The 19,418-nt window shown below is 41.6% G+C and overlaps 1 protein-coding gene across 3 annotated transcripts in view; it reads left to right on the top strand.

The window, feature by feature from the left end:
• LOC137371882 (contactin-associated protein-like 5) overlaps window positions 1-19,418 on the top strand; it is a 761,481-nt gene that overhangs the window by 471,600 nt on the left and 270,463 nt on the right. For all 3 annotated transcript variants that reach the window (XM_068034863.1, XM_068034865.1, XM_068034866.1), the window contains one exon: window positions 17,511-17,638. In XM_068034863.1, coding sequence (XP_067890964.1) covers window positions 17,511-17,638 — 128 coding nt within the window. The remainder of the gene's footprint in view (window positions 1-17,510; window positions 17,639-19,418) is intronic.

The raw sequence follows: 19,418 nt of genomic DNA, 5'->3' as shown, positions 1-19,418 counted from the left end.
GGCAGGCCATTCAGGCAGGGATGGGTTGGTGAGGTGGTGGGGGCGGGGGGGGCAGGCTGGAGTGGTGATCACCACCATGGTGGCCCTCTGGGGGCCCTGGATTGCAGACAAAGAAGGGACCCACTCCCCCCCACCCATCCTGAGGGTGCCAGTCTTTACCTGGCGGTATCGCCACATGGTGGCGGGTCCCCTCTGGCTTCAATAAATTTGAAGTGGAGGCTGTAAGAGGCCCTTAAGTGGCCATTAATTGCCATTAATAGGGCCTCAATTGATCTGGGGTGGGAAGGTCGTGCTCAGCCTTCCCCGCACTGGACAAAATGGCAGGGGGCCTGGGAATCGCCAGGAATGGCGGCCCTACCATTTTATTTACCCTCCCTGCCAACCTCCAAGGGCAAAAATAAAATCCTGCCCTGTGTTTCTGGTAGGGCATCCAATGTTCTAACAATCCTCTGCGTTAAAAAAAATCTCCTAAACTCGTCCATACAATTTTACAGTGAGTCAGTGCTTACATTAATATCTTTTTTTCAGACCCCGATAACATGAAAGTATCAAATATATTCCACAGTAAGTCATGTGAGTGCAAGAACCTAATAGAAGGGAGACATACTGGTCTAAAATTTTACAGCCCATGTAAGATGTTTAAACTTATTTTGCAAACTTCGAATTATCGCCTTTCATTTTCCTCTAATAAGTAAAGTTGTTATATCAAAGAAAGAATTAACATGCATTTACATAGCACCTTTCATGATCTCAGGACATCCCAAAGTTCCTTATAGCCAATGAATTACTTTTAAAGTGTGGTCACTGCTGTTCTGCATGAAATTCAAAAGCCAATTTGTGCACAGCAAGCTCCCACAAACTGCAATGACCAGTTAATCTGTTTTGCTGTTCACCATGTTGAAGAGTTCAAACACCAGGAAACACCACTTAATGAGGAAGTTAGGAATAAGGAGGGAACTCAGGTGGAACTTCTTGGCTTAAAGTGTAATTGAAATGTGCAATAAATTGTCAGGTAAAGCTGTTCAAGCAGACAGTCTAAATTGGCTTAAGAAGCAGTTAGGCAAGTAGAGAAATGAGACTAAAAGATATGGTGAGAAAGTGGATAGATGGGGTAATAGATTAAAAGGGAACTAAACATATTCGTCTTATTGGCTCCTTACGTATCATTTTTGTGAGATCTATATCTAAGATTCTAGTCAATGTGCAAAAATATCCTTCCAGTTCCATAAACTTTAAGAATTATTTAACTTCTGCCATGAATTGATCAGTTGTCAAGCATCCACAAAGCTAGAGAGAGCAAAATAAGATTTATGTAGAATTTGAAACTGTATCAGTTTCAATCAAGCATTCAGACATGCCTTGCAACCATTAATCCATGTAAACCTCTGTGAAATCCCAGATAGCCTACTCTGATTCCGTTGGACAAGTAATCTTTAATGTAGTGATTGAAATGGTTACTGAGGTGCAATGAAAAAGGCTAGTGCCATTTGATTTCCTTTCCTTAACTTTGCAATCTTGTGTTCCCTCTTGCATTATTAAACTTTGGAGATTTTGGTTCAAGGGTGTGTTTGAGGGTCAGCCTGATTTTTGGGTGATGGATGATAATGTGTTGTGATAAAGTTTTTCCGGAGGTGCATTGCGTCCAGTTGAAAAGGGGTTTCATTTTATTCCACTTTTTTTTATGGCAGATGCATTAAATTCCGGACTCCACTATACCAATGCAGTCTCTAACCTGGATAATGGAAATTAGGTTATCACTGCATTAAGTAGCACAGGTATTTACATAATACAAGCCCAGCAACCAATTCACCGCACACAGAGGAAATTAAAATCTTGTGATGTGCCAAAGCCCACCTCAAAAAAGTTAGTTTTTCTTTTGTAAGTAATTCTTATTTTCTCCCCTTTATTTCGAACTGATAGGGGAAACTTGCACCCAGAGATCTACCAATGGCTGATGAGAAGATTAAGAGAGTGGGGTCAAGGTGTCTTCCCTTCTGATTTCCTCCCCTCAGCGTCCTGTGAGGGACCTCAACTCTGTTGTTTCCCACCTGAAGCCCCCCTGCCCACCTCCTGCCCCTGCCAATGGGCGAGCTATGTGGGGTTGTGAGTAGGGGTTTTCTTTACAAGGCTCATGGGCCCACGATTTTTCAATCATCCATTTAAATGAGAGGAAAATAACGAGCTAACAAGCACTGAAATAGAAAACCCCAGCAAGTGTGTTAGAACATCAATGCACTGCATCCCACATCACCTCTGAAGCATGCAATTTAAATTGCCATTTATATTCCCACTCCAACCCATGTTCAATTGCATTTTGCTTTTCCACCTCAGCTAATTCATTCAAACTACAAATTTTTCCCTTGTATATTGGCACCCTGAAAAGCAGAGACAACCTGGGGTAATCACCCTCACAAAAGGCCTCGGCATTACTGAGGGAGCGTTGCACTGTTAGAGGTACCGTCTTTCAGATGAGACGTTAAACTGAGGCCCCGACTGCCCTCTCAGGTGGATGTAAAAGCTCCCGTGGCACTATTTTGAAGAACAAGGGAGTTCTCTCCAGTGTCCTGATCAATATTTATCCCACAATCAATGTCACAAAAAGGAAATTATCTGGTCATTATCACATTGCGGTTTGTGGGAGCATGCTGTGCTCAAACTGGCTGCCACGTTTCCTACATTACAACAGTGACTACACTTCAAAAGTACTTCATTGACTGTCAAGAAGTTTGAGACATCCGGTGGTCATGAAAGGTGCTAAGTGAATGCAAGTCTTTATTTCTTTCTTTGGGTAGTGAAAGCCTGTGCCACTGGCATGGCCATGAGGGGCTGAATGTGCTGTGAACATCTATCACACAATCACTGCATTGATGAAGGAATTAGATAAACACTTGAACAAGAAAATGAGTAAAGAGAATTGAAAAAGAGCTGTGAAAAAGGACTGGAGTAGATTAGGAGCTAGCATTGGCCTAAAGGGCTGAATGGCCTGTTTCTGTCTGAAGTACCTATGATTTTATTGTCTAGGATTGAAATATGTTTCTGATTTATATTCCTAATACTCCTTTATAGTTAAAACTAGGTGCTTATTGAAGTATGCAATTTGTGAAAATGATTATTCTCAGTTAATGGATTTCCAGCTCTTCCAGTCACAATAGATTAAACTGTTCAAGGGTCCATTCACACTAATTGTAGCATCATTGTGAAGTGAAGGCTCTTTTGCTTCAGCAGCAACAGTGTAAACAAAGCTAGGATCCATAGTCAGGGCCCTGACCTCACGATGGTGTGAAGAGAGTTCAGAGCTCTACATCCGCTTTACACTCATTGGAGGTTATTTTGACTTTATGCGATAATATAAAATGGGCAGAGGAAATCAGCAGCGCCTTTCACACCTCTCCTGATTCGTATTTCAATGGATAATAATCGGGAGAGTTGTAAAACAGACATGCCACTTCTCTATCACCCTTTTTTGTATTATTGCACCAGGTTGATGGGTTTAGCGCCAATGCTCAACCATCTCATTGATACCTGTGCGATCTTTCCTTGTACCAAACAGCTGCCCACATTTGCCTGCTTACAAAGTGATGAATTTATAGAATCATAGAATAGTACAGCACAGAAGGAGACCATTCAGCCCATCGGGTCTGTGCCGGCTCTTATGAGCAATCCTGTTCGTCCTCCTCCCCTGCTGTTTCCCCATATCCCTGCATTTATTTTTCTCTTTCAAGTATTTATCCAATTCCCTTTTGAATGCTACTATTGAATCTGTATCTGCCAACCTAAATGGCAGTGCATTCCAATCCTATGACTCATTGCGTAAAAAAGTTTTTTTTCTCATGTCACCTCTGGTTCTTTTGCCTTAAATCTGTGCCACCAGCCATTGAAAACAGTTTCTCTTTATTTGCTTTGTCTGAACCTTCATGATGTTAAACACATCTATCAAATCTTCTCTTAGCCTTCTCTGTCTTGAGGAGAACAACCCCAGTTTCTACAGTCAATCCACATACTGAAACATTTTCTGAAAGGCATAATGAGTGCAAGAAAACAGAAATGAATTATTGCAGACTGAAGGTTTGAAAAGACTGGAAGTCTTAAATTAAAATAGAAAATGCTGCATCAGGCAGCACTGTCAGTGTATTGGCCCTTCCTGTTCTTGCCCAGAGTGTTGTAGTAAATTACTGGAATAAATCTGAATTCTCAATTGTATTTAATATTTAGATCTCCATTGGAAAATTAACAGAATTCTGTCAGTGACAGCAAATGAGGGGAATGCCAATTAAAACTGTGTGAGCTGCCTGGGCTGATGATGGGCTTTGCTTCAAACTTCACCTGAGGGAGTTGGCAGTGTATTATACCTAAAAATAAAAGTGTTTTAGCAAATTTGATCTCGGTATAGTTATTTTAAATTAATGCATGGGATGTGGATGTCACTGGCAAGGTGAGCATTTATTGCCCATCCCTATACAACTGAACGACTTGCTAGGCCATTTCAGAGGGCAGTTCAGAGTCAACTACATTGCTGTGGGTCTGGAGTCACATATAAGCCAGACCAGATAACGACGGCAGCTTTCCTTCCCTAAAGGACATCAGTGAACCAAATGGGTTTTTATGGCATAGAAACAAAAAATGCTGGAAATACTCAGCAGGTCTGGCAGCATCTGTGGAGAGAGGCAAGTAGAGTTAACGTTTCCGGTCAGTGACCTTTCATCAGAACTGAAAGGTCACTGACCTGAAACGTTAATTCTACTTCTCTCTCCATAGATGCTGCCAGTCCTGCTGAGTATTTCCAGCAATTTTTTATTTTTATTTCAGATTTCCAGCATCTGCAGTATTTTGCTTTTATATTAGGATTTTTATGGCAAGCTGGTAATTTCATGGTCACCATCACTGAAACTAGCATTTATTTCAGATTTATTTAATTAAACTGAATTGAAGTTCCAGTGCTGCCCCGGTGGGGTTTGAATGTATTTCCATGGAGCATTAATCCAGGCTTCTGGATCACTCGTCCAGTAATATAAACCTTACGTGGCTGTACTCCATATTGCAGCGCAGCATGCTGCTCGAGAAACAGAAATAGTGGGGGGGAATTTTAAACTCTTGATGATGGATATAAGAGGATCAGTTTGGGGCAGGGGCACAGTGCGGGGTGGTTAAATCGACAAAAATGCGAAACCTGGCCCCAACCATTACCTATGCGCAAATACCACAGAAACTTCAGGCGAGGGGCAGATGTTCGGTGAAATGCAAATGGCCGGAGATTTCTGTCTGAGTTGTGTCACTCCATCATTAGATTCATGAAATTGCAGTGTGCCTCACCACAGACTTGCATTGAGTGCTGTGAAGTTGCTGTATTTGCACGATAAATGCGAACTAAACTTGTCATTTCAGACTAAGTAAATATTTAACCATGTGATAATTGTTAATTACTGCCAAACAACCTCTCTGGCACTGAAAACTAACTATTACAAGAGTGAGGCCTCATTCTTAATGTTTTGTTATTAGAAATTTTCAAAATGTAAAATTGAAAATTTTAATTTCTTGTTACTTTTTCTTTCTGACTTTTTTTTACGATCTCATTTAATCTTTTCATTTCTTTATTTCTCTTTCTGTACCTGATTTGACATTGAAATCACCCACTTTAATTTACACCACCTTTTTAGTCCTTGCACTGTTAACGTCAAAATCTTTCAATTTCTTATGTACAAAACAAAGGAATGTGATTGTTGGTATTCCAAGTGTGGTATTCTGGATTTGTATGATTCACAATCAAATCTCAATGGTTTGAAATAAGTTCAGAGATGAAAACTGAAAATGTTGGAAATAATAGCAGGTCAGCATCTGTGAGGACAGAAACACAGTTACCATTTTGAGTTGTTGACCTTTCATTACAACTGGCAAAGATTAGAGATGTGACAGGCTTCAAGCATGTACAGAGGCAGGGAAAGGAGGAAGTTGAGGCAGGGAACAAAAGGAAAGTTGGTGATAGGCAGGAGAGATTAAGTATCAAAAGGGATGATAATGCAAAGCAAAAGGGGAGATGGTAATGGGACAAGTGAGGAAACAAAAGATGGGTCTAGAGGAGCTGTAAATGGCAACAGCAGAATCATTGTCAGCAGTTGCTGTCTGAAAAAAATGTGGGAGATGCAAGGGCATCTGTTTATTGGTGATTTATTTCAGTAACTGGAGTTGTTGGAGGACACCAACTTCAGACTGGACACATTCCACTGGGGTCACACTGAGAAGAAGCAAAGGAAACTTTGGTCTTTCTTATGTTTCTTCAATGACAGCAAAGTCCTAATTTAGCTTAGGTTTGTGGCAAATAAGATGTGCCCCAAACAAATCTCCTTCAATATTCAGAGCATCTAACCATGCAATGGAAGGGCTTCCTCCAGCCCATGTTTGAGGTCAAGGACCAAGCTGCGAGGGCTATTTGTGGCTGCAGAAGAGGAGTGACCAACAATGATCTGTCACAAGAAGAACAGTCTTTTTTATAAAAGCCCTTTGAATGAGGATATTGAGTTCGCTATTATTGATGAGTAAGCTTGGTTTGAGGAATTGAACTTTGACATCTAGCACATTAGATGGCTGCCATGATGCAAGCTTCCCTGTGTGGAAAAATGTGAGAATTGATGCTGCTTGCAAACTAGGAATCCCTAGATGTATTTTCATGGGAGAACATTCAAGTTAGGTTGTACAAGCAAGTCCATTTAGGATGGGAGTACCAACATGGCAATGGTCTGTGGAAGGCCTGAAATACCTTGACACTAAGTGTTGAAGCAATAATAGACACAGTATTACAGTGCATCCTTAAAAGCTGCAAGAGACTTCTTTTCCCTTGCCCACCCTTGTTGGATTTTTAAACTTTATCCAGCATTGCACAGCTGTTCAGAAGGTAGCATAAATAGCACTTACAGTCTATGCCACCTCCTTCCGTTGAGCTACACTTGATTGCCTCCTGCTCATTCCTCCAGCCGCATGTCCCTCCTACCCTCATCTCCTGCTGCCAATTAGTAAAATTAGCTAAGTAACAAGAAGAAACCTTGCACAGTTTGATCCTTTAAATGACTGTGAGTCCTTAAATCTTGCAAAAGTAACAGAATTTCCCTCCCCAGTTTCCCTCCCTACCACAAAGCACCAATGCCTGGCCGGAAGCTAGGGTGGGTCTGCCCAACAATATTCAGATAATGGAAGTCCACCAGCTTTACTGGTGTGCGGAAGATCGCACCCGTAATTTAAGTAGAATGCAGAGAAAATTAACAATCCTCCCCTCTCCCCAACGTTCATGAGTTGACTCAAAGGACAAGCATGCCATGGGAAGGAGGGCACAGGGTCAGCAGACAAAATGAGGAGGACAAAAATAATTAAAGGAGGTTGGTTGTCCAACACAGCAAAGGAAGATAACTAGAACCAAAGGGTCAGCTTCAATGATGCCTTGGCACCAGACCAGTTTTGAGCAGCGGTAAACAACAAGCTTGTCAAGAGTTATGCATTCCCAGTGGGAATTATACTTTGTTCCCTTGCTGCTGTTCCTCACTACTGAATTCTCTACACTGTTTTCATCAGTCGATATATTTTTCTAATCTGTGTCTTAAAGGAAAGGCCTCAGAGTTAACTCTCTATCGATCTGTTTGTGCAAAAAAAGTCTGCTCCCTGATGTTTTTTCATTCTTTCAGTCATTGCTGGGCAGTCAAACTGGATAAAAAGTACTGAAGCAATATTTGATGCATGTGATGCTTGACTGCAGCATGAGAAAGGGTTTGCTATGTGTGCTTGGTCCAGTCTGCCTTATAAGAAGCTGAGCTAAGCTTAGGGCTGAATTCGTACTTATTAAGATGAGGAATGTTCTTTTTACTTTTAATTATTTGTATCAAGCATTCACAGGTGAGATATAACACCTTTCAGTGGCAGTGTAAATCACCCTTAGACTACCTTGACAATGTGCCTCATAATAATCAAACAATATGCCTCAGAGGAGTACTCCCACTGCAGCAAAATAGCATTTCTGTTTTCACTATATACACTGCCTTGCGGTGTCTCATTCCCTCCAGATTAATTGAGCACAGCCGTGGTACAATGCCTTTTCTGTATCACTTGATCATATACCACATCAACAGACATTTGTCACTGTTGCCTCATTCACAGAAAATTTACTTTCTGAAAATTAATTTGGCTTTTCATGGCCAAAGACAATTATTGGAGAGTCCAACAAAATTGTGATGTGACATCAGGAGTTCTTGGCGTGGAATTTCCTATGTATTTGGGCCCAGCAGATATGTAATTGGAGCAACAGAACAAATACCCTCTGTAAAAGAGTGAGGAAAGTCGGGTGCAAATGTGCTAGGCACATAATTATGCCACACCCGAATTTCCTTGTTCTTGTATACCCATCTATAAATTCCTATGGCTGAATGCTCTTTGGGTCATTACAGTGGCTGCACCCCCAGGCTAAAGAGCCATACATGCAAATTTACTAAATTGCGATGAATCAAAACAGATGCAAAATTACTTTGTTTTATTGCAATGTTTTGAGCAATTTTTAAAAAAATACCCTCACCGCATTGCATTTCTGTTTCTCTGAATGCATTTTTATTTCATCATTATAATTTATATTAACAGTTGAAAAGGTTACCCCCATTGTATGTTCATATAAATGCTGTGCCTGACATGCATCAACGATGGTTAGATGGCTTGAAACTTTATTTTTAAACACAGCGAGTTATTATGGTCTGGAATGCACTGCCTGAAAGGATGGCTGAAGCAGATTCAATAGCAACTTTCTAAAGGGAATTGGATAACTTCTTGAAAAGAAAGAACATTGTAACATTGTATGGAGAAAGAGCAAGGGAGTGGGACAAATTGGACAGGCCTTTCAAAGAGCCAGCATAGACACGATGGGCAGAATTGACTCTCCTTACACTGTATGATTGTATGAATGAAGAAGGATGGTGTGAGTATGGCAATTTCCTCAGGCTCCAATTGTTTACACTGATTTCCACATGTTTCTGCTGATCTTTACCTTTCAACATTGGCTGATGGGATTGGCAGGAAATTTAGGTATAAATTCAGATCACAAATGCATGTAATTTCGCACGATTGTGCTACTACAGGAAATTCCACCCCATTAGCTTTAATTATGTGTCCTAGTTTCTACTTTGTTTTCTCTTAAAAATGCAAGCCTCAAAGTGGCATTTAAGAAAAGATTCATTTCCAATCATTTTGGGTTTCAAGACAGGCCAAAATTCATTTCGCACTATTGGAACTGGTAGCTGCTTTAAGAGTGATGTTAAGCCAATAGCACCGAGCTGTATTTGGGGTTAATTGTAACCTAACCCACATCTGGAGTACTGAATACAGTTCTGGTCGCTGCACTACAGGAAAATAGCGATTGCACTAGAGAGGGTACAGAGGAGATTCATGAGGATGCATCTGGGACTGTAGAATTTTAGATATGAGTAAAAATTGGATAGCCTGGGGTTGCTTTCTTTGGAACAGAGGAGGCTGAGGGGAGAGTTGTATAAAATGATGAGGGGCCTAGACAGAATGGAAAGGAATGGCCATTTCCCTTAGCAGAGAGGTCAATAACCTGGAGGCATAGATTTAAAGTATTTGGTAGAAGGATTAGAGAGAACTTGAGAAGTTATTGCACCCAGAGGGTGCTGCGGGTCTGGGACACACTGTGTGAAAGGGTAGTAGAGGTAGAAACCCTCATCACATTTAAAAATAAACACTTGGCTATGGAGCTGAAGTGCTGTGGACCAAGAGCTGGAAAGTGGGGATTAGGTTGGATAATTCTTTTTTTGTCTGACATGGACACGAGGGGCCAAATGGCCTCCTTCTGTGCCATAAGTTTCTATAATTCTATGAACCCACCCGTTGCGAGATGGATGGGGTTGGGTGCAATGCTGATCTTACACTCTGCCCAATTACTCTCTGTTAAAAGCAATGAAGAGTAATATCAGCCAAGGTGGATCCCATAGGTTATCCTCACAGAGTTAGATTAAAATTGCCCCCATATTGACAGTTCCACACCACTGTTTTCAGGCAAGATGAAAATCTGACGTTATTTATTAAATACTCATGCCCCAGATAAATTCTAAGGGAACAGCTAATTGGCTTGTCAGGTTCCTCCTAGTCTGATGCAGGTGGAAGAAAAAAAATATAAAAAGGCAATTGGCATTCTGGATTTTATACACAAGGGCATTGAGTATAAAATGAGTTGTGAAAATCATACAATGAAGATTCACGAAAGTGACAGCAGGAATGAGATGTTGTAATTATGGAAAAAGGCTTGAAAAATTGGAACTTTTTCTCACTGGAACAGAGGAGGCACAATTTGAAAATATTCTAAACCCATTTCTCTGCACTTTCTCCATATGCTTTTACATTGTTACTTTCCAAATACCTATTCCCTGATCGTGTAGGTTTCTGCCTCATAGCCACTTGTGGTAAGACATGCCATGTTCTTTTCTAACCCTCTGTGTGGAAATCTTTTCCTTCATAATAATTCTGAGTCTCAGCCCCCTGACAACAGCCACTGAAATCAACATTTTTAATATTTACATGACAACGGTGACTCCAACTCAAAGGTACTTCATTGACTGTAATGAGATCATGAAAGGTGATAAAAAAAATGCATGTCTTCTTTCAAGTTACCTTCTCGAAGTCTTTCATAATTTGAAAATCACAATTAGATCCACCTGTCAATGGTAAATGGAGTTGAGGTGTAGATTAGCCATGATCTAACTGAGTACAGGCTGAATGGCCTACTCCTGTTCATCATTTTTCCTGTGTTTACCCTTTTCGATTTTATTGAAAGAAACTCCAATATTTTATCTTTTCTCCAGAACTATAATCTCTCACTCCAAGTATCACTCTTCACTGACACTTTTCCTATGTGCAATACTCCATACTGTGGCTTGACCAATGTCTTGTACAAATTTAACATCACCTCCTTGCTTTTATATTTAATATTACTGTGTATGAAACTCGAGATTTCATTTGCCGCCTTATCGTCTTTTAAAATTAACTTTATCAAGGTATATAGGACATGCATTTGATGTTGCGCCTGTTTTACAAGCGTAAAAAGGGCCCATCCATATTCGATTTAGTAGTGACTCCCTGCACCTGGTCTCTAGTGGCATTTGTGCTGCCCTATATTCATCAGGGCCTGCTCTCATTTCACAAACCTTTTGCTAAGATTGTTTAGCACTTTGCAAAAGATTCAGGAAGTGGGTGCAGAAGCCTCATTTTAGTATTTCAGGCTCTACTGTAGCCTAACCAGTGGCCCTTAAAGGGACCCTGCTAGAAGCCTCTGAAAAAAGTGGCAGGTAAGTGTTTTTTTACTTGCCTTATCGTGGAACCATGTTTCCACGTAATACTGTAGGCTGGTGCTGACCCATACTCACTGTTCCCCCATCCCCTCCCCACCCCTGCCGTCCCCAACACACACACACACACACTTCTGTTTGCCTTTCCTCCCCTCCCTGGATTTAACTGTGGGCCAGATTAACATCCAGCTGGTCAAAATTCTCAAGGGAGATTTGTGCCAATTGGCAGCTGCAAGTCACCGGATTTATTCCAATGAGACCTGGAGATGAAATTAGGATGGTTCTCAAGCTTCTCTCTTCTCGCACATAGCTCCAGTGTACCGATCATTTCTTGCCTATTATCGGGCACTATCAATCTCCACTCCCCATTCCTCAACCACCCAACCCATGATCTGTCTGCCCTGCCACCGTGTTAAGAATATTACAATTTAAGGTATATTTCTTTCCACCCCCTCCCCCGCCTTTTTACCTAAAACGTGCTCCTTCCTATCTCTCTGCATTTAACTACATTTACTACTTTATCTAGCCCTCTCTCAAACTATCTGTGTCCTCCTGCGATCTCCATTAATTGTTCATACAGTTTGCAATGCCCTCTGCTCTGGTATAATCAGTAAGCTTCAATGTCATTACTTTTATGAATCAATGTCCACATCATTTATATGAATAGAAAACAAAAGGACTTGCAGGACAGATCCTTGGCGTGCACCTATACCCACTAACTTTCATTTCCAAGTGGCCTCCCCCCTTTTTTGACAATTCTTTTACATCTTGGGCACTTATAAAAACCTGTTATGTACTATAGCCAGTGGAAAGCCCAAGTGGTCAGATGGGCTGACCTTTCTTGTCGGCACGTGATGCTACATCTGTTTGATGTCTTCACAACCCAGTGCAAATGCAGTTTTTCAACCAGTGCGGTCTAAAGATATTAGTGAAAGAGTGAAATGAGGCAGTGTCTAACAGTATTGTATTCAGGTACTTATATTTCGAAAAGACAGGCGCAATAACTGAATATGCATGGCCTGAGCTGTTAATTGAGCAAAGAAGAACTGTCATCCTGAGATGTGACTCGTACAGATTAAATCTGAAAAGATTATACTTCTCAAATTTCCATTTCAATTTGAATCCAATGAATCAAGAGTTTAAGGCATAATGCTCGCTAACAGAACCCAATTTCCTCAGCTCATGCAAGGAGTTGGAAGTTGCACAGAACATTTGATTTGTGTCAGTTGAGCTAATGAGCTCCTGGGTCTTTCTGCTATCTGAACAACTCATAAGCTGATTTAATAATGTCTATCACATGCTCCGTGCAGCTTCCAGCCTGCTAATGGGAACTTTGCTCGAGTTCTGATTGATTCAGCCAATATTCTAAACATTTTCTTAAGGGAATGATTAGATAAAGGAGTTATTTACTCTTAGTAGTGATGCTCCCATTAACTTTACACTGTTCCTGTACAACCTGTTATTCTGGGAACCAAATCACTGCATATTTGTACCAGTACTGTAATAAAAACAGCTGCTGGAGATGCACGTTATAGTTATGTGGAAGACTGGTAATTTTTCTGAAGTGCCTTCCTCTGGCCACCTTGCATGCTCTGTAAACTTAAGCTCAGCCAAAACTCTGCTACCCATATCCTAACAAGTCCTGTTCACCCATCACCCCTGTGCTCGCTGACCTACGTTGGCTCCTGGTCCAACAGCAGTTTTAAAACCCTCATCCTTGTTGGAGTTCCGAAGAAGGGTCACTGACCCGAAACGTTAACTCTGCTTCTCTTTCCACAGATGCTGCCAGACCTGCTGAGTGAATCCAGCATTTCTTGTTTTTGTTTAAAACCCTCATCCTTGTTTTCAAATCTTTCCATACCTTTGCCCCTCCCTGTCTCTGTAACTGCTTCCTCTGCCCTACAACCCTCCGAGATCTCTGCACTCCTCCAACTCTACCCTCTTGCAAGTCCATTATTTTCATTGCTGAACAATTGGCAACCATGTCTTTAGTTATCTATGCCTTAAGCTCTGGAATTCCCTCCCTATGCATCTCTGCCTCCCTTTCCTCCTTTGATGGCATCCATCCATCTTGGGAGATGATGAACTGTGCCTGGGGTATAGTCAATCCAGAAGTGACTATGAAGCTGGAGTGTCCTCTACAGGGCACAGGCCTGGGCAAATAGTATTAGGACCCTGTGTTGCCCAAGCATCAGAACTGCACCCCCCCACAGTACTGTTTGGTATCAGCTCTGCTGCAGGAATTGCCAGAAAGCTGCCTGATAAATGACAAATAAGCGCCTGTGGGACTCCACTCCGGATTTTTTGTTGAGGTTTACTACCTTAGCTGCCTTCTCTCTCGAGATACTCACAAAGAAGTGAGGCTATTTACCCATAGCTGGGGATCTGGTTCATGGGCACCAGGGCAGAACCACACGCTGGTGGGCCTGCATGTGCTACATCTGGTGGCCAGGTCTCCTCCGAGTGACTTGTAGTTTAGCTTGAGACTGTGGTGTACTCAGTTTACTTATGTCACCTCAGCGAGGCACTACACAGGGCTTACTGATGGAGAGGCTAAGCACTCAGCTCTCTTTTTTTTGCAAAACATGTACCAGTACTGCTAGCTAGTGGTGAGAGCTGAAAGCGAGAGGTTCCAAGGAGACTAACCACTATGCACCACCCACTACGCGAACACACTTGACGCGTCACATTAACCGGAGACACAAGGCACTTTAAGATGCTTATTGAAACCTACCTCTTTGACCAAGCTTTTGGTCACCTATACTAATATCTCCTTATGTAGCTCAATGTCAAATTTTGTGTGATGACGCTCCTGGAAAGCACTTTGGGACATTTTACTATATTAAAGGCATTATCTAAATGCAAGTTGTTGTTGTTGTATTAGTTTGCATTAATGATCTCTGGGCTTAGTTAAAGTGGTCAGTGCATTCCATGTGAAATCAACAGAAGTTACTTAAGTGGATTTATTATTTTGATTTTGGGAGCTTAGAATGGATTACGTGAGGACACCAGGCTTATTAATCAAAAGTGGAATTTTTCAGAGCACACGATCCAGCGTAGGTTGTTTATATAGATTTAAAATTCAACATTTTGCTGCCATTGACCAACTTCATCCCAGGATCTTCCTTTTCCTCAAGCCTAATCAACAGCTACAACCTCATCCTTCTTGTGACTTCATCCTAATCTTCATTTATCGACATTCTTGCATTTTTAAACTCCTCTAGCTTCAACTGGAACTCTTACAGCTGAAACTGAAGCCGCCTCCAGGAAGCTCAATTTGCTTTTTTTGATCGCTAAACACTTCTTTTCTCCTTCAACAAGTCTTAATAAGTTGGCAGGCAATGAATAGTGGGGCATCGCAAGGATCAGTGCTGGGGCCTCGGCTATTTACATTCTATATTAATGGATGAAGAGACAGAGAGCAATGTATCTAAATTTGCTGATGATACAAAGCTCGGCGAAAGGTGGGCTGCGGGGAGAACATAGAGGCTGCAAAGAGATATAGACAGGTTAAGTGAGTGGACAACAAAATGGCAAATGGAGTATAATATAGGGAAGTGTGAAGTTGTTCACTTTGCTCATAAGAATAGAAAAGCAGAATATTTTTGAAAGGTGTGAAACTAATAAGTGTTGATGTTCAGAGAGACTTGGGTGTACTCATACAAGGAATGCACAAAGTTAACATGTAGGTGCAGCAGCCTATTAGGAAGGCAAATGGCATGTTGGCCTTAATTGCAAGGGAATTGGAGTACAGGAATAAAGAAGTCTTGCTAAAATTGTACAGGCTTTGGTGAGACCGCACCTGGAATACTGTGTGCAGTTTTGGTCTCCACGTTTAAGAAAGGAAATACTTGCACTGGAGGCAGTGCAGTGAAGATTACTAAATTGGTCCCTAGCATGAGGGGGTTGCCCCATGATGAGAGGCTGAGTAAATTGGGCCTATATTCTCTGGTGTTTAGAAGAATAAGAGGCGATCTAATTGAGATATTCTGAAAGGGCTTGATAGGGTAGAAGCTGAGAGATTATTATCAGTGGTCAGGGAATCTAGAACACAGGGACACAGTCTCAGGATAAGGAGTCAATCATTCAGGACTGAGATGAGGAGAAATTACTTCACTCAAAGGGTTGTGAATCTTGGAATTCTCTACCCTGAGGGTTGTGGATGCTTCATCATTGAATACATTTAAGGCTGGGATAGATAGACTTTTGGTCTCACAGGGAATCAAGAGATATGGGGATCCAGCATCAAGGTGGAATTGAAGCCCAAGATCAGCCACAATCATAGAAACATAGAAAATAGGAGCAGGAGTAGGCCATTCAGCCCTTCAAGCCTGCTCCGCCATTCATTATAATCATGGCTGTTCATCCAACTCAGTAACCTGTTCCAGCTTTTGCTCATACCCTTTGATCCCTTTAGACCCAAGAGCTATATCTAACTCCTTCTTGAAAACATACAATGTTTTGACCTCAATTGCTTTCTGTGGTAGTGAATTCCACAGGCTCACCACTCTCTGGGTGAAGAAATTTTGATCATATTGAATGGCAAAGCAGGCTCAATGGGTCATATGGTCTACTTCTGCTCCTATTTCTTGTGTGCTTGTGTTAATTCTCCACAAATCCCAAGTTCAACAAGAGGCGAACACTGCTCCATTATCTGGCTCTCCTGAAGATGGCTCTTGTGCATTTTACAGGATACATAGAATCATAGAAACTTATGACACAGAAAGAGGCCATGCGGCCCATTGTGCCTGTGATGTTTCATTGATAGAGCTGTCATGCTTAGTCCCACATCCCTGCTTTAGTTCATAACCCTCTAAGTTCCTCATCCTCAAATGTCTTTCTAACTCCCTTTTAAAATTACTTATGGAGTAAGGTAAACCCTCCTAAATCTGACAACTTTCCAAGTGAATAAAGTTCTCCTCGTCTTCCCGCTAAAATCTTTGCCAATGGTTTTGAATCTATGACCTCAGGTTATTTACCCACTCACCAGATGGAAAAACGTATCATCGGATGGGTGAACTCCTTCGTGTCTTAGCCTCAAACCCTTCTTTCCATCTCAACCATTCATGTTTTCTCTATTTTACCGATACTACTGTGGTCAGTGCTTCTCTGATCCTTTCTCATATGTTCCTTTTAAATTCCAAATATGCTGTTCTACACATTATTCATCCTCCTCACATACCCACTATGTTAAAATGAAGGCTCAATGCACAGTCTTTTATTTATCTAATTCTTCCTGAGGAATTTGAGAGTGTGTTACTCCTTAGTCCTCCGACCACCTACAATCGTCAGGCTTTTAAAATCCAAGCTTGGCTGCAGTTGACCACTGCTCCATAGCTTATCTGTTCATTTCTCTTTTCTTGCTTTCAACATTGACTTACACAATGGACTCTTCCTGTTGGTTTGCCAAGTTTTAAAAAGAAAAATGTTTCAAGAGGCTATTAATTATATTTTGTCTGATAACACTCCTGTGAAGCACCTTGCAATGTTTTATTGTGTTAAAGGTGCAATATAAATGCAACTGGTTATATTATTTATTACATCAGGTTGGCTCAGCTGGTCATACTTTTTCCTCTGAGTTCAAGCTCTGGCTATGCTGGGAGCACCCGATCTAGACTGATTCAGTGCTACGGTACTGCAAGGGAGCTGCACTGTTTCAAGTTCTATCTTTCAGAAGAAATGCAAAACCTAGGATGTGCCATCTTGCTCTGGTGCATGTGAAAGATCCCATGTCACTACTCATATATCATCAGTTTCCCTGGTGTCCTGGCCAAACTTTTTCCCTCAACCAACACCACTAAAAACAAATGATCAGGTCCTTCATTCATTCAGGCTTTTGCTATTTGTGGGATCTTGCTGTGCACAATATTGACAATTGTATTTGCCTACATAGCAACAATGGCTGTACTTCAAATATAGTCTATTGGTTATAAAGTGATTTGGGGTGTACTGAGGACATGAAAAAAGTCTATACTAGTGGAGAAAGGAGATTGAGTTATATATGAAAAGTTCTACAATGCGATTGATCTACAAAAAAGAAACAGATTTGTTGGGTTTCATAACGTTTCCTTTTTTGGAAAAATTGTTGTGTACTTTTCAGATATTGAGCAGTTCAAAGAAGTGCCGAGTCCTTTTTAATATCACTGAGATTTACGCTGCTGTTTGTTTTATTTTTCTCTTTGTTGGCAGGTTGAATGATACGGGTCTCCTTTCGTACAAAGATCACTTGCCTCTGACACAGCTTGTAATTGGAGACACAAACAGAACAGATTCAGAGGCAGCTTACAGACTTGGGCCACTCCGTTGCAATGGAGACAGTAAGTAGCACTCAGCTTTTGGGGTATCATCCTTAAACTTTGGCACGGGGCGAAGAATATTGGGCAAGAATCTCTTTGGATTGTAATTGTAACAACATCATAATGATATTCATCTGGATGGTACTTCCAATGAAAATTGCAAACCTACTAAAAAAAAACATTGATTATGATTTTTACTCAAAACACTGACCAGGGGATATCTTCGCAAACGCATCTACAATGTCCCAACACACAGTGATTATCCCTCGTTCCTGGTTAGTGAATGTCAAAAGCATATATTGAACCTAGCTACATATCTATCAGCTACATTATGTTGCAACTGAGATTTTAATAGGAAGATTGAACATGGAGTTTAATCCTTTCTGTACCAATCAAACCGAGACTAGTTAGATAACTGAAGGATTCTCCAGGTATAAAGCTTGGAGCCAGGAGTGTGTGATGTGAGTTTAGCTGTTTTTAGCTGTGTGCATACGAGGCAAAGGTTTACCCTGAATACTTTAAATCATATTTTTTGACAAATCCTATACGAGCAGGTGAGCATTTTTTGTACAATGGGTGGTGAGGCTGTGGAATGCAGTTGGAGCTAGTGATTGAAATGTGCCAACATTTAGAAATAGATTAGATATGTGGTTGAAGAAAAGGTGGATAAAGGGAGTTTCGAACAGTTGGGCACATGGGATTACAACTCCTGCTCCTGTGGAGGTTAAAAACCAATACAGACATCCTCACCAGGGGCATGGATTGGAGATAGAGCTAGCCATGCTCCAGAGGTAGGGAGGGGCCTTCTCAGGTTGTTACAGTTGACTTGCTTGATGCTTTTTAAAAATTCATTCATGGGATGTGGGTGTCGCTGGCTAGGCCAGCATTTATTGACCATCCCTAATTGCCCTTGAGAGAGTGGTGGTGAGCTGCCTTCTTAAACCGCTGCCGTCCATGTGGGATAGGTACTGTTAGGAAGGGAGTTCCAGGATTTTGACCCAGCGACAGTGAAGGAACGGCAATATAGTTCCAAGTCAGGATGGTGTGTGATTTGGAGGGGAACTTGCAGGTGGTGGTGTTCCCATGCATTTGCTGCCCTTGTCCTTCTAGTTAGTAGAGGTCGTGGGTTTGGAAAGTGCTGTCCAGGGAGCTTTGGTGTGTTGCTGCAGTGCATCAGGTAGATGGTACACACTGCTGCCACTGTGCATCGGTGATGGAGGTGATCTTTGTGGATGAGGTGCCAATCAAGCGGGTTACTTTGTCCTGGATGATGTCGAGCTTCTTGAGTGTTGTTGGAGCTGCATTCATCCAGAAAAGTGGAGAATATTCCATCACACTCCTGTCTGTGCCTTGTAGATGGTGGACAGGCTTTGGGGAGTCAGGAGATGAGTTAATCGCTGCAGGATTCCTAGACTCTGACCTGCTATTGTAGCCATGGTATTTATATGGCTACTCCTGTTTAGTTTCTGGTCAATGGTAGCCCCTAGGATGTTGATAGTGGGGGATTCAGCGATGGTAATGCTGTTGAATGCCAAGGGGAGATGGTTAGGTTCTCTCTTGTTGGAGATGGTCATTGCCTGGCACTTGTGTGGTGCGAATGTTACTTGCCACTTATCAGCCCTAGCCTGGATATTATCCAGGTCTAGTTGCATTTCTACACGGACTGCTTCAGTATCTGAGGAGTCGCGAATGGTGCTGAACATTGTGTAATCATCAGTGAACATCCCCACTTCTGACGTTATGATTGAAGGAAGGTCATTGATGAAGCAGGTGAAGATGGTTGGGCCTAGGACACTACCCT

Source organism: Heterodontus francisci, chromosome 7, assembly GCF_036365525.1.
Source record: "Heterodontus francisci isolate sHetFra1 chromosome 7, sHetFra1.hap1, whole genome shotgun sequence".
In the NCBI taxonomy this organism is placed as follows: domain Eukaryota; kingdom Metazoa; phylum Chordata; class Chondrichthyes; order Heterodontiformes; family Heterodontidae; genus Heterodontus; species Heterodontus francisci.
Note: the sequence above shows the minus strand (reverse complement) of the source record. Positions and strands in the feature narration are given on the sequence as shown.